We start from the raw sequence: 22,762 nt of genomic DNA on the forward strand, positions 1-22,762 counted from the left end.
AGTGTCGCCATTGTATATTTCTATTTTCCTTCCTCGAATGGGCTATTATCTGGCAAATGACAGGTTCGGTGTGTGAAGACCCAACTGGCTCCACACTCGTTTGCTGGCCGGCTGCAGTCTGCCCGTGACAGGCCTCCCCCTCCGTGTGGTCCTCATCCCCCTGGAGCTCGGGTGGGGAGGTGACAGTCCCCAGACCCTCAGGCAGTGGACACAGCCGTGAGGCGCCTGGAACCACACTGCACTTGTTGAGCTCCCAGCCCCTGGACTGTGATGGAGGGAAGGTGGGAGTCGTAGAATAGGTGACACTGGGGAGCACGCGCCCAACACGGGCTGTCGCGAATCCCCTCCGGCGGAAGAACAGCTCTCATCACCCTGCTTTTCAGAGGAAACTGAAGCTGGAGGGATCCCATCGCTCTTCCAGGGTCGTGCAGCTAGCGAGTGGGGGAGGGGATTGGAGTCAAAACCCAGACAATCAAATTGTCCAAACCACTGCCCACCCTCACGCCCACCCTCATCCCCAACCTGGGTCCCCTTCCTGAGAGCCAGCCCTGGGGAAGTGGCCTGAGTCTTGGTCCCCAGGCCATCATTCACTTTCAGGGACCGCTCCTTCCAGGCCTCAGTTTCCCCACTTGTAACAGGGAGATGACAACCTCAAGTCCTACTTAGCAGCACGTGGGGGGCCTGGTGAGGTCATGGGCATCAGAGAGCCACAGAAACTCAAAGTGATGTTCGTGTGGGGCTTGGGAGTATACCTGTTCCTGGGCCCAGCCTGCAGCCCAGGGATCTGCACAAAGGCCCCCGTGACCTCTCTGAGCCTCAGGACACCCCTCTGTTTGTCACTGTCACATGCAGATCAGTCACCCCTTCCTTGGTAACCTTGCTTGGGGATCAGAAAAGCCTGGAAGGTGCCATGCAAATTCGGTGTATCGGGTATGCCATGCTGGGTGCTTCCCATGTGTGGTCACCTGTCCCCACGGCAATGTGGCCAGGGAGGTGGTGTTAGCCCCACTTCCAGATGAGGAGACAAGGCTCAGTTTGGGCACACGCCCACAGCCATGTAACTGGCACATGGATGAGCCGGGTGGAACCCAGGCCTGCCTGATGCCGGGGCTGCCTCTACCTGCACGCACACCCTCCTCAGCTTCCCTCTCACCTAGGCTGACCACACAGAAATGGCCAAAGAACAAAGCCTGGGGCAGCAGGGGTGGCAGATGCCTGCTGGAGCCACCCTGTCCCCTCCCTCCTGAGTTCTGGTCCCTTTAGCCCTTGAGGTCCCAGACCAGCAGTCTCTGTCAGACCACCTGGGACAGGGACCCTGGGGCCAGAGCAGGGTGGGGGCTGCCATCAAGCCAAGAGCCCACCCCTGCCTCAGGGGAGGGCCCATCCAGCAGGTGACATGTTGTGTGTCCCCGGGCTTACCTCCTGTGCTCGACAGCTTCTCTCCGAGAGCCAAGGCCACATGGCTCACCTGGTGAACTCCGTCAGCGACGTCCTGGATGCACTGCAGAGGGACCGGGGGCTGGGCCGGCCCCGCGTCAAGGCTGATCTTCAGAGGGCCCCCTCCAGGGGAGCCCGGCCCCGGGGCTGCCCCAACGGTGAGTGAGGGAAGGGGCCACCTTCCTCTGGTAACTTGGTGCCCAGCCCTGGGGAGCAGGGAGACCTTGGATGAGGATTGCCCTGCAACAAGCCACCCAGCACCCAAGCCTGCTGCCACCGCGGCCTAGGCTCTGTCCCTCCATCGTCCCCCCCCACCCCTCACCTCGGATCAAAAACACCAATGCTGTGACTGAGGACTTCCTGCAGGCCAGGCGGCTCGGAGCACCCAGCTGTCCCTCCCGTGGTCCCCTCTCTCAGCCCATTTTCCAGATGAAGAAAGTGAGGCTCAGAGAGGGTGATTCACCCAGACTCACCTGGGAGTGGCCGGGCCAAGGTCTGACTCCACAGCCAGTGCTCTTGACCCCACATGAGCCCACATGACACTGCCAGGTGGACAGACAAGTCAGAGACAGACAGGGGCAGCTCCAGACAGAGGGGGTGGGCAGGAACACAGGGCCTGGCCACAGCCACCCTGATGAGCCTCCCCTGTCTCAGGCTCTCGGCCCCGAGACTGTCTGGACGTCCTCCTGAGTGGACAGCAGGACGACGGCGTTTACTCGGTCTTCCCCACCCACTACCCCGCAGGCTTCCAGGTCTACTGCGACATGCGCACCGATGGTGGTGGCTGGACGGTGAGTCTCCCGGGCCACGCGGACAGATGGGCAGGCCCCTGGGGGGCCAGGAGGCCACACACCTGAAGCTGGGTGAGCAGCCTCTCACCTGCCTTGGATTGGGCCTGCCCCGGGGACCCTCTGCCTTGGCCTGACATGGGGAGGGGGAGTTGGCGAGCTGCCCCTGGAGGGGCCTGCTGGGGGGCAGATGCCAGTCAGGGCCACCGTGTGCTCCCTGCACTCTGAGCCCCCGAGCCGTGGTCCTCCAGGGGTGCTGGGCCGGTCAGCGTTGGGTGCTGGGATGGAGCGCGCCTCAGGCACCTGCTGCTGATGTAAGTCCAGGGCTGATGCGTGTGGGCGCCTGACCTGTTGAGTTCTTCAACATGTGGTTCCAGTGCAGGGCAAAGGGGGAGCCCGACGGTGTCCTGGCGAGGGGTGGGGGGATCCCTGCGCCTCCTGGTTCCTGCCTGGGTGGGAAATGGGAGCGATGAAATGTGCCAACCACCAGAGGGTAGGGGCAGGACAGCTGTGGGTGCCCCCTGAAATTCTCCGGGGCTGGGAGTTGGGGGCAGTGGTGGGACAGACAGGCCGGCTGGAAGCCCCTTCCAGAGCAGGTCGCACACTGTCTGCACAGGCCCAGGGAGGACAGATTCTAGGCTCACAGTCCCGCCTCCGATGTCTCCAGTGGTCTCGGTGGCAACTGCCCGACTCTGCCTCTATAGGGGAAACAGTCGCAGACAAAACGAAAAGGCAGGGGCTGGCTGCGTGCCAATAACACTTTACTTGTAGACACCGAAATTTGAATTTCATAGTTTTCGCGTATTCTTCCTCAAATATTATTCAAAGGATATTTTTAAAATTCCTCTTTTGACTTTTTTTTTTTTTAACCATTTAAGAAGTTCAAAGTATTCTTGGCTCACATGCTGTGCAAAAACAGACAGCAGGTAGGAGCTGCCCCACGTGCTGGGGGTTGCTGACCCCGGCAGAGCTGGGGAGTGCAGTGGGCAATGAGCTTGCGGCCCCCTCCCCCGAGTGGTGGGCTTCGGACCCTCTCATGAGGCTCAGGCTTAGGGTTTGGCCTCAGCGGGGCTATTATGGGCCATTGGGTGATTTTGTGCACGTTTTAAAAATGCACATCCCTTTCTTTGTGTATTCTGGGGTGCTGGGCTTGGTGAGGGGAACAGAGGAGAGCCTTGCCCCGTGGGCTGGGTGCCCTTGAGCAGTGAACAACCTGCACCACTGTCCCTGGAGGTCTGTGTGCCACCCTGAAAGCTGCTCAGCCTCCCTGAGTTGGCTATAGTAGGGACACCCAGTGACAATGACCGGCAGAACTAGCTCTTTCAGGATTCTCAGCTTCACATTTAATTTCAACCAGACACTTTGAGCACCTGCTGTCCCCTGGATACTGGGGACGTGCAGAGGTGGGAAGCTCCTAGCCGAAGCCTCCCGAGGAGCTCAGAGTCTGTGGGGCCGGGGGTGGAAGGAGTCACCGTAGCAGAGGTGGAGGAGGCTCTGTGCAGGCTTCCTAGAGAAGGGGCATTTCTGATGAGTCTGGAAGGATGGGTAGGATTTCTGGGTGTGTTCAGGAAAGAGGTTATTCCAGGAGGAGGGAGCAAGTTAACCAGGCTCCAGGAGCCAGAAAGCACGCGGCATGGGCTGTGTGGCACATGAAGAGATGAAGCGAGGCTGGTAGCACCCCAGGCTGCGGGGTTTGGGACAGGCACTGGGGAGCTATGGAGGGTGCTGGAGAGAGGAAGGATGGGATAAGAGCTGTGCTGCAGGAGCCGTAACCCGATTGTGCGCGTCCTTGGGCAGAGTGGGAAGAGAGGAGGGGAGGGGGCGTTTCACGCATTTGGTTGACAGGCCCGTGATGCAGTCCCTCTGTCAGAGATGGGGACAGTCTGGAGGCTACATGCTTGGGCCCCATCATCCGCAGACAGAACCAGAGGTGACTCTCAGTCCTGCTGTGTGATCTTGGGCAAGTTACTTAAGTTCTCTGAGCCTCGATTTCCTCAGCTGCGGAATGGGGACACTCGCTTGTCACTCAGAGCTCTTAAATGCAAGTAAAGGAAAGTAGCTGACTTAAGCAGAAAAGGAATGCACCCGAGAGAGACTGGGAGGCTGGAGAAACCAGCTCAGGGCCACCCAGCCAGGAACAGAGACCCCCTGACCAGGACAGGGATTGGCCTGGTAAGGACCTCAGTGCCCCAGGGCTGCTGCCACCAAATCTTGGACACAGCTAAACACAGCTAAATGGATGCCCCCCACCAAGACCCGTGTGGGCCTGGGGCACAGGCTCGGTTTGGGGGTGAGTCCTTCTGTCCCTGCTTCATGGCTTCCCCAGCTGTAGACTGGAAGTCACACGTGCTTCTGACTGTTGGGGCCTGTACATGCCTATGATCCGCCCTGCAAGTAGCTGGCACTTTTAGCAGCTATGGTAGCAATCGTCTGTGCCTCCCCTAAACCTCAGAAGACGGGGAAGGACAGCGCAAAAGACAGATGTCCACATTCTACTTCATGGGGCCAGCCTAGGCTTCTGTTCCCAGATGCTTGCAGCGCATTTTGCACGAAATCTGGTAGCTGTTCAGTCACTATTCCCGACAATGAGCCACACCCAGGGCACAGCATTGGTAACCCCACCATGACCAAGATGTGTATGACCCGGCCTCCTCAAGCTCCCCACCAAGAGGGAGTCCACGGGGGTCCAGTGAACAGGAATGGGGACCTGAAGCTGTGGGAGGAGCAAGTCCACTGCTCCCAGGGGTGCTCGGGTAGCAGTTTCTTTGGTCTCCGACTTTGGACTTGGAGCACTAGGGGAGGCTGGCAGGAGGCATCAGTTTCTCACCAAGGAACTTGATGTGGGCTATTTTTGGTGTACCGATGTCCAGGCCAACAAAGGTCGGGGAGGAGTTTAAGATCAGATAAAACAAGTGACCGAGGAGCAGAGGAGAGAGGGAGCCTCTCATGGGATGAAAGGGTCAGGGCCACCCAGGTCAGTTTTGAAAGGGGCCAGCCGTCCCCAGCAGCAGCCAGGCACGCGAGGCCCGAGAGGCGGGCGGGGAGGGCGAGGTGCGCCCGCAGGGCAGAGCCTGCCGCGTCAGGAGCCAGCACAGAGCAGACGAGAATCCCCCAAGGACCCCAAAGACAGACATATCTCTAAACCTGTCTTCAGGTTCGGGAGGAGAGCTTTTAAATGGACTGGATCCATGTCTGGGGGTTAAAAGCTCTTTTGTTTTCCTAACTTCAAGTACGTCTGAGTTATGGCGTTTGCCTCTGGGAACCCCTTGGCGGGCAGATCAGCGAGAATGTGCCAGCTGGACCCAGAAATCAGAGTTAAGGGTTAGGACAGGCTTAATGAAAGACTGAGATGCCAGAGCAGGCCATGCATCTTCCGCTCGCATGGACTTGAAGCCAGTCTCCCGGGAAGTCAATCAGGATTTGGGCTGGGAGGCGGGTAGTTCCCGTGGCCCCGGCTTCAGGGGCGATTAGAGAGGACTCAGTGAGGGACAGCAGCCCAATCGGGCCTGGCGCTCAGACACCTGGATCCGGGCTCTGGAGGAGAGGCCGTTCTCGTCCAAGAAATGCTTGCATGGCCAATAAACGTTAATATCCATTTGGGCTTCCGTCAAAAGCAATCTTTTCCCAGGTACCTCCAGACATCTGTCAGGATCACCTCCCTGCCACACAGAATCTCTCAGAAGCTCAATTGTTGTTTGGAAGGGAGCTGGCAGCCCCCCCTCCAGACCCTGGTACCATCCATCCTCATTAGGCTCCATGTCCAGAGTGCCAGGCCTCGAGTGCCAACATTGATGGTCCTGCCTGGAGGCCAGGGTGCCTGGATCAGTCCCCCCAGAGATCCGCCAACCGGGGCCTGCTTCCCAGACAGACGAGTGGGCAAGGATGGGCCCAGCAGCCCCGCCCACCTAAGGGCACTTCACAGTTTATATGCCCACCTGCATCACTAGGCCGCCCCTTCAATCCCAGGAGACCAGCAGACCAGCCTCAGAGAGGGCAAGAGATTTGCCTAAGGCCACCCAGCAAGTGAACAGCCTGGCCAGGGCAGCACCCAGGCCTCCTGAGGTCCAGCTAGTGCACGTCGGTGGAGTTAACTGTCACACGGGGACCCTCACTTATGCTTGTGTTCAAACCCTGAGCACCAACTGTGTGCCAGACACAGGGGGTAAGAAGGACCAGAGAGCTCCAGCCTGGCGGGGGGATGGATAAGTCAGCAGATGAGGGCAGCCAAGGTGAGGGGCCGGGAGGTGGCACGGCTTGTTTTGGGACCATGGTGGCTCCGTGCTGCTGACATATCTGGCCCCTGGCCGTGTGAGACTGGCAGGGCACATCCCTCCTCAGAGCGTTCCCTTCCTTGTCTGGCCAGTGGGACGGGCCCCGTGCCCTGTGCCGCCTCTTTGCAGGGCTGGGGAACAGATTGGCCAGAGCCTGTTGCAGGTTTTGGGTGGTTGGAAGGAGGGTGTCTGCTTGACATCAGCATAAGGGTCCCCCCTGCCACACTGCCTCTGCCTGGTGCAGCGCTGCCACCAGGGCCTAATTGCCAGACCCTTTGGCTGAGGTCATACGCATCAGGTCCGGTTCAGTAACTCCTACAGCAGGGACTGGGAATAAAATCAGCTGGGCTCCGCGTCCCCCGACACCGTGAGCATGAAGTGGCCCACACCCGGTTCTGCAGGGCGACCGTTTTCCTGCGTGCGGGGTCAGCCAGTTCCAATGTGCCTCTAATTGGCTCTGCTGCGCTGCGAGAGAAACCCTCCCTTCCCTGCCATCTGCATTTCCTCCCCACCTGAGCACTCCAGGCGGGAGGAAAATCCTGCCCTCACATGGAGAACATCAAAGGCGGCGGGTCAGGCTCAGGGAGAGAAGAAAAGCTCCCGGGGCCTCCCCAGCCGGGCTGGGGGAGGTCAGGCAGCAGGACTGGGGAATCCGCTAGATGATGGGACATTGGCTCCTTCTTGCAGAGGCTGCAGCTGTGGCCAGCCCTCCCCATCCTGGAGGCTGTGGCAGCAGGGGACCCACTGTGACCTCAGTGGCCACTGTGTCTCCACGATGCTGCCTGGCCCCCACACTGCTCTGGGGAGGGGTCCTCGGAGCCCCCACACCTTAATAATGGCCGAGATGACAGGGGACAGCAACCTCTTGCTCCCTTGGCCAGTCTGCACGGAGAAAGCTTGCTTCCGCCTGGAGCAGTTTGGATTTTTCAAACTTTCGATGTAAACCGAATAAGGCACGTGAAATGCTCAGCCCAGTGCCTGATGTGGCTCAGATTGGATAAATGGCAACTCTGAGCAGTGTTTTGCCAGGCGCCGGCAGGCGCTGGCTGCCAAGCCTGGGAAGTGTGGCGGGGTGCCAGGCCCGGGGGTACCATTTTCAGTCAACAACAACGAGTGGGCCCGACTTCCTCCTCCTGGGCTCGGCAGCTGGTTCGGGTGGGGGGTGACGTTGGCGAGACTGTGCGCCGCCCGGTTTACACATGTACTTCCTTGCACCTTTGTCACGGCCCTGCAGGGATGATGAAAGGGCTTACAGAGAGGGAGACTGAGGCTCGGAAAGGTTCCGTGACTTATCCGAGGTCACACAGCCTGTGAGAGGCAGGGTCAGGATTGGAACCCAGCTCCACCTTGTTCTGGAACCTGTGCTCTTGCCAGCAAGCTTGGGGACCTCCCTGGGGGCACTGCCCAGAGGTATCCAGAAAGGATTTAAGGACAGACAGCCTCCCAGGAATGCAGGCAGAGCCTCCCTAGGGGCTGCCTTTGAAGGGCTGCATTCACTCACACGTCCAAGTTCTTTGTTCTTTAAAAACAAGAATCTGCCTCTGCCACCGCCTCCTGCCTCCCCTCCCAGAATCTCCTGCTCAGGAGGCCTGGGAGGCTGGTGGACGCTGCAGCTACACGGCCAGCGTCATCCTGCCTGTAACTGGTTTCTGCAGCAGCTTCATCATGGTCGAGGAAAAAATCCCAGACACTGCCTCCTGGGGACCCTTCCAAGGCAGCACGGCCCATCCCCCTTCTCTCATAGTGTTTGGGCCCACCCCTCGCCCCTCCCTTGGGTCTCAGTTCCTCCGACCGCCCGGCAAGTCCCTGCAGTTCATCCAAGCATATGCTCCTCCAGGAAGCCCTCCTAGACTACCACCTCCAACTTCCCCCATAGAGGGGCTCACTCCTCTGAGCTCCCATCAAGCCCTGTAGCAACAATGATTGTTATCATTATTGAATGCTGTGTACCAGCACGTTTACTTCTCATCAAAACCTTGTGGGCTGAGGCTGTTATAATCCTCACTTTACAGATGAGGAAACTGAGGCATGGGAATTGGAGGAAGGTGCCAGGTTGGGAGCTGCTCCGCCCTGTGACTTCAGGCTTATGCAGCTGTCTCTCCTGGGGCCGTGAACTTTCTGAAGGCCAGAGTCACCCCTGTGAGCCGAGCACACACCTGGGGCCTCGGCAGCAGCCCTTGCTTTGTAGGGGAGAAGCCAGGACTCGGGAAGTCGCAGCCTATTGGCCAGAGTCTGGTTAGGACTGTGGTGTCCTAGGTGGCAGCACCGCCTGGAGGGATCAGTGTCCACCTGCCAAGCCGCGGGGCACTGTGTATTTTCGCAGCTGTCCCCCTCCTCTGGCCTTCTCAGCCCTGAGGCTCTGGGCTGTACCCACGTCATCCACCTCTCCGAGCCTTCTTGGTCTTCTCATCTGCCAAATGGGGCTGTGGCAGGGAGGGCTGTGACCATTCTCTAAGACACTGGCCTGGTGCTGGGGTGGCCACAGAGCCCGGCTTGGTGCTAAGGATGCCAGCTCCACGGTCTTGGCACCCGGGCAAACAAGGAGCAGGTTGGACAGGGTCCATTCACAGAGGTGGCCCTGGCTGAGATGGGGCCTTCAAGCATGAGTTTGAGGAAGCCCCGTAGCATCTCTGCGTCCCTTGGCCGCTAGGGCCTGTGACAAACCCAGGACAGTCAGCTGTGGCTGCTTTCCCCCTTCCACCGCCCAGTGCAGCGGCTCCTTCCTTTGAATCCGCTCAGCACCATCTGCAGGACCATGTGGCCGAGCCCTCCTTTGGCAGGGCCCCGTAAGCAGCACTTCCAAGAGGCGCCAGGCGGCTTCTGAGAATCAGCACCAAGAAAACACGCTCTGTCTTCCCACTCGTGGCACCTGCTCGGGAGGCCGCGGCGGTGGCGAGGGTTTCTACATCAATTGCTTTCCAGCCGGAACCCGAGAGAGATGCCCCAGGAGCTAGACCAACTCAGATTTGAGCTTCAAAATGAATCAGTAATTATTTTGTTTCCTTGTCTTTTGTTTCCCACTCCTTTTTGTCTAAGCGGGGAGTCATGTTTTGGGGGTGGACACAATGATCCTCCTTTCCAGCTGATCCTTGCTCTGTAATTAAGGCCTCTCTGCGTGGCGACGTCCAGCATCAGTGAAGTCCAGCTGGTTTCCAGAAATACGAGGCCACAGCTGCCGTTCGCCCTGGACCTCAGAGTCAGCCAAAACATACCCACGTGCCTGGGAACCTGGGAAAACCCACCTGACGATCTGGGGCCACCCGCGGCACTTGGAACTTGTCAGGCCACGTGGTGCTGTGATCGGCTCCAGGGCGAGGACAGGGCTTCCAAGTGGGGGATCCTAGCACTCGGTGTGTGGCACACTCCGTCACTTGGTGTTTAAGCCCAGGAATAAGGACAGCCCAGGGTCCCGCAACACCAGCAGCAGCGTTTCTCAGACTGGGGGCCTGATCCACTGGCAGATGGCAGAGTCGGCGTCATGGGCTGTGAGCAACATTGTTTTTTAAATGAAATAGAGTGGAATCGAATAGAACACAGTAGAAAATATTAGAACACATCGTTTTTAATAAGGGAAAGCATCATTTCAGGAAGCTTCATTTCAGATAATTGTCGGGGGGGTTGGAGAGAGAGAGAGAGAGAGAGAGAGAGAGAGAACGTAAATTGCATTTCTCGGAGCCATGGTCAGAAAGTCTGAAAGTAACTTCTCCAAAGCCGTGTCACAGATGTGTCTTGGTTCCTCAAGTGCAGGTCACAATTAACCAGTCAAGTTTTAGTGCCCATGGTGGCACAGAGAAGCCGTGGTTTCTAAGCTGGTGCAGATTGGGACTGTCAGACGGGAATGTGGGACATCCTCCCTCAGCGCCCTTTCCTGGGCGGGAGAGGAAGGCAGGAAGCCCAGGTGGCCCCGGGTATGTGCTCACCCCAGTGGATCCGCACCCAGGAGGAGCCCCCAGGGGCTGGGGGTCATGTCTGTGGCTGGCACCCAGCTCAGGGCAGTGGGAAGGAGGGAGCGGGGGCTGTGGGCTCAGAAGTCGGCTCTCGGCACGAGCCTGGTGAGGAGGCACGCCCCAGGTTTCAGACGCCTGCTCAGTGGCATACATTGGCCATGGTGCCAGCATGGAGGACAGGCTGTCTTAAGGCCGAGGGCAGGAAGTGGGGGTCAGCCCTCTGGGATTTGGCGACTACGTGCACTTGGGGGAAGGACTTGGTCCCGAGCAGTGGCAGTGATCTGCTCTCAGCAGCACCCAGGCTCGACTGTGCTGCCATTTGTCCCTTCAGCTGGGACCCAGGGGCATGAGCTCCCTGACCTGGAGCCCTCCTGCTGTGTCCCCCAGAGTCAGATCAGGGCAGGGGTCTGGGCACGGCCCATGAATTACGGCATGGGATCGCGGCATCCTAGGGGTGGGAGTGAGGGGACGGATGGGCCGGCTGCCCTCGCAGCTCGGGGTGGGAGGCAGAGCCTGGGGGAGCCTCGCGGAGGCTCAGGCTGGGACTGCCAGGGCTTCTACTCTCATTCTGGAAAGATCCATGTTGACTGCGAGCCTTTCCAGAGGGCCCCGCCTGCTGCCTTGGCTGGGCAGGCCCTTACTTCCCACAAGCCCCTCGCCCCGGACTCCCTGCTTGGGTTTGGGCTTTCCAGTTTCCAAGGGTCATGCCTGGCCCTTGCCCAGAAGCCCGGCCCCCAACTTCCTACTTCACAACAGTTGTGACAGGAAAGGAACCTAGTAACAGTGATGGCGGGAATAAGACCCGCCCTGTGCATTTAGTCCTTGCTGGGGTCCTGGAGGCTGGGCTTGTCGTGAGCAAGCAAAGTGAGGATCAGAGGGGAGGAGTGACTGACCCAGGCCACGCAGTGGCCAAACACGGGCCAGGACCCTGCCCTTTCTCTGGGGCCACCTGGAGTCCCTCCCAGAAGCCGGCCCTGCTGGGCAGACCTGCTCTCTCCCCACCTCCGATCTGTCCCCCTGCCCCCCCAGGTGGGAGGTCCCCTGAACATAGTTCCTCTGCCCTGAGGGCAGGCCCTGACCTCCTGTCCCCTGACTCAGTTTCCCCAGCTGGTGCCTGGCACAGAGATGCTCAATAGAACATTTGCAGGAATGAAAGAGGCTTGACTGGGAGGAGATGTGCAGGGCTGCAGTCTGGAGGGGAGAGCAGGCTGTGGTCTGGGGGTACTGAGGAAGAGGGGACGAGAGGCGCCCAGGCTAGGTCTGCGTCTGCTTGTCCTCCAGCTGGCACTCGCTGTGCTCCTATTCGGTGACAGGCCCCCTGAGCGTATCCTCAGTGGGTTGTCTTCGTCTATAAGAAAAGTGCCATATGGTTCTCCATTTTACAGGTGAGGAAACTGAGGCCCAGGGAGGTGGGGTAACGTGCCAGGGTGATCTGTGGCAGTACCGGGCTCCAGACCCAGACCCATGATCTCTGGGCTCCCCGGATGGCACGGAGGCTCCCTCAGGCCTGGGCCCTGGGCAGGCCTCCGGTGCGAGCCGCCATCCCAGGGGCTCCCAGCCCTGCGGGGGACCCTCCAGCTCCTTTCCTCCCGCGGAACAGGCTTGGGCTGCTGCTGGCGTCTCGGGGGAGCGCCGGAGCTTCTGCAGGATTAGGCCTTTCAAAGGGCGCGTGCTCAGGGTCCCAATCTGCAGCGTCAATGCCTCGCCGGCGCCTCTCAGATCTCCCTGAGCCTGATCGAATTTCCTTCCACCCAAGCCGCGCACTCCGAGGACTTTCACGTTCGGGGCTGGGCCGGGTTGGAGGTCATGGAGCAAGAAAAGAGAGGTGTCCTCCCCCCCCCCAGTGCCCTGATGTCAGAGCTGCCCAGACGCCCCAATGGCCGGCCGCATCCTGGTGGGCAGGGAGCACCAGGCAGAGGCCCCACCAGCAGGTGACCCCGGTCAGGCTGGTCGCTGGGCAGTTCCGAGCCACTGAAATCAGGCGGGTGCTGGCGCCGCGGCCAGATGTCTGCCACATCAGACGCTGACACGGCGGGGGCAGGTGTGGCGCGGGGAACTTGTCGCGGCGAATGAGCAGGAAAAGGCTTGTTAGACAGAAAGACAGCCGCGGGGAGGGCGGGGGCCGCGGGAACAGGATTGTCAGCGGATCTTGTAAATACTCGAGGCAGCTCTGGCTGGACCAGCGCGGTGCTTATTTCAAAGCAATTTAACCGATGGGATTCCCGACTCCCCAATCAAGAATGTTATTAAAATGAAGAACAGAGTTGGGGCGGCCGTCGTTGGCAGCCAAGTCACACTGCAGCCGGCTCTGGACTCCTTGTCCTCCCAGACCAGGGGCTTGCACAGCGGTGCCCCAGCCCCCACCCATCCCTGCCAGGCTTGTCAGGGGGAGGGAGCTTGCTGAGACGGGGCTCTGGCTGTTCCTGGTTCTTCAACACTTGAGAACAGGTTTTTGTCCAGTTTTGTTAGGACATAGAAAAAGGTATTAGGACCTCACTCAGTGGTGAGGAAACTGAGGCCCCCGAGCAAGGGTGAGACCAGCTGAGGGTCCAGTGGGGAAACTGAGGCCCCGAGCAAGGATGGGACCAGCTGAGGGTCCAGTGGGGAAACTGAGGCCCCGAGCAAGGATGGGACCAGCTAAGGGTCCAGTGGGGAAACTGAGGCCCCGAGCAAGGATGGGACCAGTGGGGAAACTGAGGCCCCAAGCAAGGATGAGACCAGCTGAGGGCCCAGTGGGGAAACTGAGGCCCCGAGCAAGGATGGGACCAGCTGAGGGTCCAGTGGGGAAACTGAGGCCCCGAGCAAGGATGGGACCAGCTAAGGGTCCAGTGGGGAAACTGAGGCCCCGAGCAAGGATGGGACCAGTGGGGAAACTGAGGCCCCAAGCAAGGATGAGACCAGCTGAGGGTCCAGTGGGGAAACTGAGGCCCCGAGCAAGGATGGGACCAGCTGAGGGTCCAGTGGGGAAACTGAGGCCCCGAGCAAGGATGGGACCAGCTGAGGGTCCAGTGGGGAAACTGAGGCCCCGAGCAAGGATGGGACCAGCTGAGCCTCACAAAGTGAGGCGGCAGAGGTGAGCCTGAAAGCTGGTTTCCTCCAGCCCACCCCGTCCACCAAGATTCCTGCTGGAGGGGCCATGTCACAGGGCTGTGGCTGGTCAATCAATCCGCCTCCGGCTGCCACGAGGCTCCTGAGCCCTGCTCTGTTGAGGGAAAGAGGAGGCCCTGCCCTCTCCGAGTGGCAGGGCAGGAGCAGAGTGTGGGGCGCCTATGGGGCAGGGTAGGCACATGTGGGGGGCCGGGGGGCCTGGGGTGGTTGGCACCAAGGCTCCACCCTCACCTTGCCTTTGCAGGTGTTTCAGCGCCGGGAGGACGGCTCGGTGAACTTCTTCCGGGGCTGGGATGCGTACCGGGATGGCTTCGGCAAGCTCACGGGGGAGCACTGGCTAGGTGAGCGCCAGAGACCCACCCCCGTGCATTCCAGACACTGCTGGGCCCCAGTCCCCCTCCCTCAATGGAGGGTGGCAGGGTTTTCCTGGCTTCGGCACACCTGCACCAGCTCACAGGTGTCTCAGGTGAAGGCTACCAAGGCGTTCATAATGAATGGGGCCAGAGCCAAAGTGTGGTCGGCAGGGTGGGCTCGCTGGGTGGGCTCGCTGGGTGGACGTGGGCTTGTGAGCATGAACGGGTGAAGGAAGGCAGAAAAGCAGAGGGCCCCACGCTCCCCTGGCAAGTGGGTAGGGAGTGACCAGAAGTAAAAAGCCAGGAGGCCTTTCCTGTTGGGGCAGCCTGGGATCTGGTGGCCGTCCAGATCAGGCAAACTGTGGGCAGGTGCTCGACACCATCCCAGGCCTCTGGAGGACTAAGGATGAGCCTGGCACTGCCCTGCCGCAGGGTCAGAAATGCCCGATGGCTGTGCTGGGGACAAAGCGTGTAACCCCAGAAGGGTGGCCAGTGAGTGCACTCAGCCAGGGTCCCTGGCTTGGCTGGCCGCACGCCACTCTTTCCCCACAGCCAGGGTACAGGCTGTGCCAGGCACAAATAAGCGCTCAAAAAGGTCCTGTTACGATTACTATTTACTTAATACTTACTTTAAATTCACTGTAAATTTATCTTTTAAATTTCAAAACTTTAAAAATTTTTGGATACCTTATTTAATTTCATTCTAAACAATAATTATTATCCTCAAAAACCACAAGTTTGAGGTCTTATATATATATATTTGGGAGGTGGTTGTGGCTTGGGGTGAGGTTTTCTTGGTGGCCGTTTTTTGAGATAGTCACACTCATCAAAACTCGCCACTTTCAAGTGTGCAATTCAGTGGTGTTTAGTATATCCACAGAGCTGTGCAACCATCACCGATAATTCCAGAACATTCTCTTTGCCCCCAAAGAGCAACCCTGTGTCCCCTAGCAGTCACTCTGTTTACGGTTTTAATACACATTAAAATAAACAGGGAGGCACTGGGCTGGGATGTCACCTGAGTGGTCTTGGTGGCTGCGCGTGCTCCGTGGCTCCTCTGGCGCTTCAGCTTCCGGGCATGGTGGGCTGGGAGGTCCCCCTGGTGCAGCGCAGAGCAGAGAGGTGGGCGCACTGGGCGGGAGGGCGGAGAGGGAGGCAGAGGCGAAGGCCACCGCCACTGGCAGAAGCACCGCCCGAGGGCCTGAGCCCAGGTCTGGGCGCCAGGTGGGGGTCTGGAGGGTCCCAGGTCTTTCAGCGAAACCCCTGGGTGCACAGAAGCTCCTGGTGGTGATCTGTGCTGTCACTGATGTCTGTCTCCCCGAGACCTGGGGTCCATGAGGGAGGGGCCCTCTCTGCCCTGCCCTGGTGCAGGCAGGTGGGTCCCGACTACAGGAGAGGTCAGACACCCCAGTGTGGACTTCATGACCACAGTCTGCTTACCGCCTGCCTACTGTGCACCAGCTAAGTGCTCCACACATATCAGCCCCCGACACCTCACACCTACCTAGGAGGAAACTGAGGCTCAGAAAGGTGAGGTCACTTGTCACAAATATGTGTGTGTGTGTGTAAGGTGGGGGGAGCCCTGGCAGGGTTCACGTGCTGGATCCCAGCAAGGATTTGACCTACACCCTGAACTGAGTGAGTGAAAACAGGCGTGGATGGGGGGACCCTTCCTCAGCCCCACCCCACCCAGGTGGATGTGTGACATAGGGAGGAGGCAGCCAGGGGCGCCCTGGTGCAGCATCGCCACCCACCCCCTTGGAGCAGGGCTGGTGCCTCTGCCACCTCTGCGGTGTCTTAATTGAAATCTGTCAACGGTGGCAGAAGTTGCGGGAGGGAGCACGTAAGCGGAGCCCTGAGGAGCTCCTGCAGACGTCGGAGTCCTGACGGGAATGTCAACCCAGCCTCCCCACACTGTCACCCCCTCTGCTGTCCACACTCCCTGGTCACCTCACTGAGCGTTTTGTCTTTTCCTATTGAGTTATGGGAGCTCTTTATATATTAAGGTTATTGATCCTTTGTCTGATGTACATGATATGTGTTTACTCCCAGTCATTTATCTTTCAGCTTTTTTTCTTTTTGGTCATGTTATTGCTTAAAGTTTAAAATTGTATGTGGTCCCCTCTGCCAGTCTTTTTCTTCATGTCTTCTGGGGCTTAGAGCCTGCTTTTCCCTCCCAGTTTTATAAAAAATGTCTCCCCCTTTTTTTTTCTTATGCTTTTCTAGTGTTTTGTTTTAGGTTCAGATCTTTAGTCCATCTGCAAGTTCACTGGGGTGACCGTGTGAGGTTTGGGGGTCTGCGGGTCTTTTCTGTTTCAATGCACTGGCTCCTGCTTGCTCCCTGCCATTGGAACTCTGAGGAATGATGGGGTTGGATCTTGGTCCACATTCTGGGGGCCCCGAGAATTGGGGAGGAGCAGTTAACGTGGCCGGGAGTAATGCTGCAAGATCAACAGGGCTGAGAAATCCAGAGACGGGAGATGGAGAGAGGGTGGGGAGGAGGGGGTGGGAGGAGGGTGAACCGAATCGGGGAGGGACCCCGAAGGCCCCAGCAGCCCCTCACAGGCACTGGGACGGCACGTCAGGAACCCAGCATGGCGAACCCAAAGGAACGGTGCTCTGATGAGTGGTGGGCCTTTGGCACCTGCGACCATTTAGTGGTGGGAAAGGAATCTTCTAGCATCCCCACTGGGCCGTTCTCCCTCTCGTTCTGCTCCTGGATCCCATGATTTGTCCTGGGTCAGGCATGAATAAGAGCAAAGAGTCTGGGCCCTTCTGCCTGGGTTCAAGTCCCAGCTCTGCCACTTACCAGCTGTGTGACCTGGGCCCACGTAACCTCCCTGGGCCTCCTTTCCCTTGACTATGTCACAGGGATGACAGTAGTTCCCGCATCGTGGGCTCATCCGACAGCAGTGGCACCCAGCTGGCTAATGTGTGCAGTGGCCGGGCACTGTCACAAGAGCTCTGCAGGGATTCTTTAATGAAATCGGACTTGTTCTAATTCCATTTGATTCATTAATCTGCGAGAAGCACTCAGACAGTGCCTGGCCCTGGCGAGTACCGTCCAGGTCACGGCTATTGTCACCTACTGTCTGTCCTTTGGTGTGTGAAGCCCTCCTGGCTCCACATCAGCCCTGAGGCCCCTTCACAGGAGTGCAAGCCAGGGCCCAGAGAGGGAGGGCAACTTGCCTTGAGACTCCAGCCTGGGGGGACTGGGGAGAGGTGGGGAGGCAGGGACCTTGGCAAGACCCTGTGCTCTCAAAGCCCGTGTCCTCGTGGGTCCTTGGTGAGGAATGGGGGTCCACACAGGGAGATGCTGCAGGAGGTCTTACTCTTCTCCCGGCTACTTCTGCCCTTCCCTGGACCTGGCTGATAGGACCGAAGGCTTCTGTCTGAGCCAGAGGGGGAGGGGTCGCACAGCCTTCGTGCCCCGGTGGCATGAACACGCTGACCCACGGGGGGTTTGGAGCTGCGGAAAGGCAAGTAGGAGGGGGAGGCTGATGAAATGTCACTTGCTGCTGATAACTTGTAAGGCATTTAATTAAATACCTTCTTAATCAAGAAGTAATCACACCGGCAGGGAAGCACCTTGAGTATGTGGGGGGCTGGCTGGCATGACACCCACAGGATGGGTGCAGGAGAGCTGAGAAGGGGAAGGACAGAGGGAGGGAGGACGTGGGACGGGGCGAGGTGTGGGTTCAGAGCCAGGTCCTGGAGACAGCGGGGACGTATCGCCGCCTCCCACCTCCCAGCCACTAAGCCAGCATTTATTGAGCACCTACTGTAGGCTGGGCCCACCCCAGATGCTGGGATCAGCAGCGACCAGGACAGACACGCTGCTGTCATGGAGCTTCTGCAGTGCTGGGTGGAGCGAGCAGGAAACAGGTAGCTGCGACCCGGAACGACAGACACTGCTGGGGTTGCGGGGGCCGGGGGCGCCTGGGTTGGCAGAGGAGGTCCTCAACCCTGACGGCGGCCTTCCTGAGGAGGTGACACCTGGAAACGAACAGGTGAGGAGGAGTGTGAGGGAAGAGTGTCCCGGCAGAGGGAACAGCACGTACGGCAGCTCGGGGCCAGTTTCAGGGAAGTGCATCCAGTCTCATCCGGCTCTGACTGGAGCCCGGGCTGTGAGAGATGAAAAGTGTCATCCCCCGAGACTCCTCCTGACGCCTGCGGTCTTCGTACCAGCTGTCAGCTCAAAGCCCCTACGTTTGGAAAGTGTAGCCTAACTTCAAGCAAATAGAGGAAACCAAACATGAAAAGCTGCTAGTCCTCAGTTTCCTGCCAAATACAGGCCTGCAGGGAGGAGGAAGCAGTCCAGGGTTGACAGCATGCACTTGGTGGTGGCTGTCCCTTTCTGTCACCAACCGCATGAGCTCGGCTCTCATTTCTCCTCAGTTCTTTCTGGGGGTCACCTTCTAAGCGCCTCAACTTCTCCTACCCTGCTCTCCCCCACTTCAGGGCTCAAAAGGATCCATGCCCTGACCACACAGGCTGCCTATGAGCTGCACGTGGACCTGGAAGACTTCGACAACACTACGGCCTATGCCCGCTACGGGAGCTTTGGCGTCGGCTTGTTCTCCGTGGACCCCGAGGAAGATGGGTACCCGCTCACCGTTGCTGACTACTCGGGCACTGCGGGTAAGGCTCCAGGTATATATATACAAGGATGGGGACAGCACACCCGTCTCCCCACGCGAGAGAACAGACGAGGTCCTGCCCAGTCAAGCCTTTCCACCCTCTGGGGTCAGGATCAAGGCTATTCATCTCCACCTCCAAGTCCCACCTGGTCCTCACCCCTCCGCAAAGCCAGCAGAGCGTGGATTGTTTGCCCATTCTGCAGATGTGGAAACTGAGAACAGAGCCAGGAATCAGGAGACGGGGGGTTTGGGCCCTGCTGGGTCTCTGAAGAGTGGTGCCGAACCCCTCCAGGCTGGTTTTCTCATCTCAGATGAAGGCAGGGAAGCGAGGAGAGGGAGTGTGGGAACGCCAGGAGGAGGGCTGGAGCCTGCCTAGACCCAGGGACAGCCCCGGCTGCCCCCAAGGTGGCACCATGTGTGCACGTGAGCTGCAGGGACACAGCTGGGCACAGAGGGGCAGGTGGGCAGGCACATGTGCGCATCAGTGTATATATGTGGGGGCACGTGTACGTGTGTGCACACCCACGTCCAGGGGAGTGTATAGCACACACACATGGTCTGTGTGCAGCATGTCAGCGCCTGTGCTCACACACACGACACATGGGCTTACCCGTGCCCCGCGTCCACACCTGTGTGTGTGTTCTTGTGCAGGTGACTCCCTCCTGAAGCACAGTGGCATGAAGTTCACCACCAAGGACCGTGACAGCGACCACTCAGAGAACAACTGCGCTGCCTTCTATCGAGGCGCCTGGTGGTACCGCAACTGCCACACGTCCAACCTCAATGGGCAATACCTGCGCGGCGCACATGCCTCCTATGCTGACGGCGTCGAGTGGTCCTCCTGGACCGGCTGGCAGTACTCGCTCAAGTTCTCTGAGATGAAGATCCGGCCGGTCCGGGAGGACCGCTAGGCCGGCGCCCTGTCCACCAGCTCACCTGCCAGCCCCCTGGTCCCCACATTCCCCACCCCACCCCCAACCCCCTCCTGCGTGAAGAAGCGTTCTCCTCCCACCTGTGCGTGGCTGACTGGCTCTCTGGTAGGACTAGGCCAGGCCAGCCCCGACACTAAGCCCCTGGGCAGGTGACATCACACATCGCCTTCTCACTGTCCCCACCCCCGACTTGGCAGCTAACATTATCTCTGGCCTCTGCTGATGGGGGACTGGCACACTCAACGACCCTGCATTCCACCTGCCTAGACTCTGGCTCTTGTGCCAAGGGTCTGCCATCTCCCGGCCAGGATGCTGGAGTCGTCACATGGCCTGGCCCTGGATGGTGCCACCAGGCAGCCTCTCACCATGCCAGCCCAGATCCTGGCACTGGGGGGATGTAGAGAGCAGGGGCATACACCCCGGCTCCCTTTTAGCAGATCAGAGGGGACCATTTGGGTCTTTCTGAGGCCAGGTCAGTGGCCCTTCTCCTCTGGCCCGCCCAACACCATGCCCTCTGACCCCATTTCCTTGGTGCCTGGAGATCCTACCCCTCCCCAGAGGACCTCGGTGTGGCTGCCTGTGCTGTGGGCTGGGTGGCCGTGTCCTGCCCTGCCCCAAAGCCAGGCGGGGGCACAGCTGCCTGTGGGGACCACATGCCAGGGCTGAGGCTAGTTCCCTGGAGGCCACCCACCCTGTGCCCCCATGGGCCTGGGAGGTCTCCAGTCCCCTCCTCCACTGTACTGCCTGCTCCGTTCATCTCAAATGAGGTCCAGCCCAGCTCCCACCCAGCTTCCTGCCTTCCTCCTACCAGGGGCCGCCGGAGCCCCCACCCCATTTCTGCTGCCTCTGGGAGATGGAGCAGACCCTGAACCGTTGGTCTAGGCCGGGCCAATGGGAACCTCTTGGTTTTCTGGGCTGGGGCTCTGGGGCAGGGCTTGCACCAACCCCACTGCCACCAGTTTCCAGGGACTCCAGGATCCTGAGGCTGCCCATGGAGGGGTTTGGTGGCTGTGACTCCATCCCGCCCCCCGAGGCTGCTGTCTCCGTGGGGAGGCTGCCCCCTGCTGGTGATTGTGGGCACCGCCACCTGGGCCCAGCCCTGGGGGAGCGGTTGAGGGAGGTAGGGTCCCACTGGGCAAATGGGGCAGGGAAGACTAAGGCACGGCCAAGCATCTCCTGGACCTTTTCTCATTAAATCCTCCCAATACCCAGCACACTAGTATCATCCCCCGCAACCAACCTCCCCACACAGGTGAGAACTGCAGGCTCCCAGGTTCCCAGCCCTCAATCTCCTGCTCTGCAGCATTGGGACCCTCATGTGTTTGCTTCAGGACAAAGCCCACGCCTGTTTTTCCAAGTTCCTGCCTGTGGGGACCTTATGGGGGGGGCCTTTGAGAGGGTGGGGAGGGCCCCCTGAGGGACCCCTCCTCAGGCAGGAGCAAGGGGGTGTTTTCTTTAAAGGACACCTGCAGGCAGGCCAGTGAGGGAGTGTGGGGCTCAGTCCCCTGTCCCCTCCCACCAGAGCTCGTGCTTAAGAAATAATACATCCAAGCTGGCCGGGGCGGTAGGAAGGGCCTGAGAGCCTCTGGCCGGCATGTGGCCCAGCAGTCCCCTCTAGCTCCACCAAATCTAAAAACACCAAATCAAAAAACATCTGTTCAGTAAATGTTTGCAGCGCATTTATCTGCCGTGGGCCAAAGCCTGCCCTATGTGTGCGCAAGACTAGGTCGCTGCCCTCTTGGTACTCAGCTGGTACTCAGCTTGGTACTTAGACAGCCAAGAAATGGGCGGTTGCAGCCCAGTGTGACCTGGGTGGTGACAGGTTTGGGTGAGGGGGTGAGCAGTGGGTAAGAAGACCACACGAGATTTGAAGAGAAGCCCCCCCTTTAGCCCCTCTTCCCGTCTTCTAGAAGCCAAGAGAGCCAGCCCAGCCAGGGTGCCCAGTCACACTGCAGAGGCTGGTGGGACCCTGAGGTCTCAGCCCAGGGGGGGCCCCTGACTGGGCCCAGGCGGAGCCGCCAGCCTTGCAGCACCAGCTGCTGTTGAGAACGTGCCGAGCGCTTTCTGATGTGTCACCAAACAAACTCCCGGGGAGTGTGAAGTTAATGGACTCACAGATGTGCGTGTGTGACAGGAGGCACAGGAGCCCACGTGCCAGGGCTTGGCTGTGGAACACATGCACACAGCTTGGGCCTGGTGCGGGGACAGGGCACAGGTGAGGGCAGCCTTCAGGAGCTGGTGGTCTAGCAGTCCTCCACACCCAGCCACCCTGGAGAGCACCGGCCCCTCTCCCGTCTCTTCCAGAGCACCAGCCCCTCTCCTGGGCCAGGGCTGGCACCACTAGGGGACAGGGCCCTACCAAGCACTGGCTGTATGGGCACAAAGCCTGGGTGAGCCCAGGCCAATGGACCTGCCCCCACCTTCCTAATGGGCACCCTCCACAGGCTGGCACTGAGCACAATGGTTCCTGCATGCCTGCTCTAGGCCACAGCCTCTGGCCCTGGCCTCGCAGAGCCCATGGTCTGATGTTGGTGCAAAGGGCTGTCCTTAGAATGGGAGTGACCTCAGGAAGAAGGGGATGCTGGGGAAGCCTGGGGAGAGGGGCCTCTCCACCAAGACCTGAGGTCAACGGACTGGCATGTGCAAAAGGTTACTCAGCACCCATGGTCACTGCACCCAAACCCTGTCCTGCTGGGCCAGGAGATCTGATGGTGGGATGCCTATGGCCCTGCTGTACCAGAGTGTCACCTGATCAAGCTCCTTCCCCTTTTCTTTCTTTCCTTGAGCCAAGGGGGGGTACTCTACACTGGGACCTCAAGGCTGTGCGCTTCCTGCCATCGCCCCGCCCCGCCCCGCAAGCTTCTGCAACGTCCTTTCCACAAGCACAGGTAGGCTCTGTGGAATCGGCCAGTGGCGTCATTCCTTGTCCCCAAACTTAGGGTACATTGCTGAGAGTTAAACAAAGGCCACTCAGCCTTGCCTGAGCCCAGAGGGTGGAAGGACCCTTGGATCCCCCCCCTGGTGGCCTCAGCACAGTCAGCCACGAGCTAAGGACAGAGCCAGGAGCAGTTCTCACATTGTTCCCCTGTAGCCGCACATGATAAGTTCTATAGTTTGTCTTCAGAGCAGAAGGGACATCACCAGTGCCCACCTCTTCCTGGCCCCTCCCCCTCACCGCCAGCCACCGTCCCCGACACAGGCCTCTGGCTGGCTTGGCTAGGGCCGGAGTCTGTCACCCGGGAGTGCGTCCCTGAGCAGGCAGAGATTGGGGATTAGCGAGCCGCTC

General features: G+C 59.4%; 1 protein-coding gene across 1 annotated transcript in view; it reads left to right on the forward strand.

Moving 5' to 3' along the window:
- FIBCD1 (fibrinogen C domain containing 1) overlaps positions 1 to 19,455 on the forward strand; it is a 35,456-nt gene extending 16,001 nt beyond the window's left edge. The window contains exons 3-7 of the mRNA XM_063082581.1: positions 1,436 to 1,595; positions 2,092 to 2,228; positions 13,796 to 13,892; positions 18,366 to 18,545; positions 19,196 to 19,455. Coding sequence (XP_062938651.1) covers positions 1,436 to 1,595; positions 2,092 to 2,228; positions 13,796 to 13,892; positions 18,366 to 18,545; positions 19,196 to 19,455 — 834 coding nt within the window. The remainder of the gene's footprint in view (positions 1 to 1,435; positions 1,596 to 2,091; positions 2,229 to 13,795; positions 13,893 to 18,365; positions 18,546 to 19,195) is intronic.
- The last annotated feature ends 3,307 nt before the right edge of the window (positions 19,456 to 22,762 follow it).

This window comes from Cynocephalus volans, chromosome 17 (assembly GCF_027409185.1).
Source record: "Cynocephalus volans isolate mCynVol1 chromosome 17, mCynVol1.pri, whole genome shotgun sequence".
NCBI lineage: Eukaryota > Metazoa > Chordata > Mammalia > Dermoptera > Cynocephalidae > Cynocephalus > Cynocephalus volans.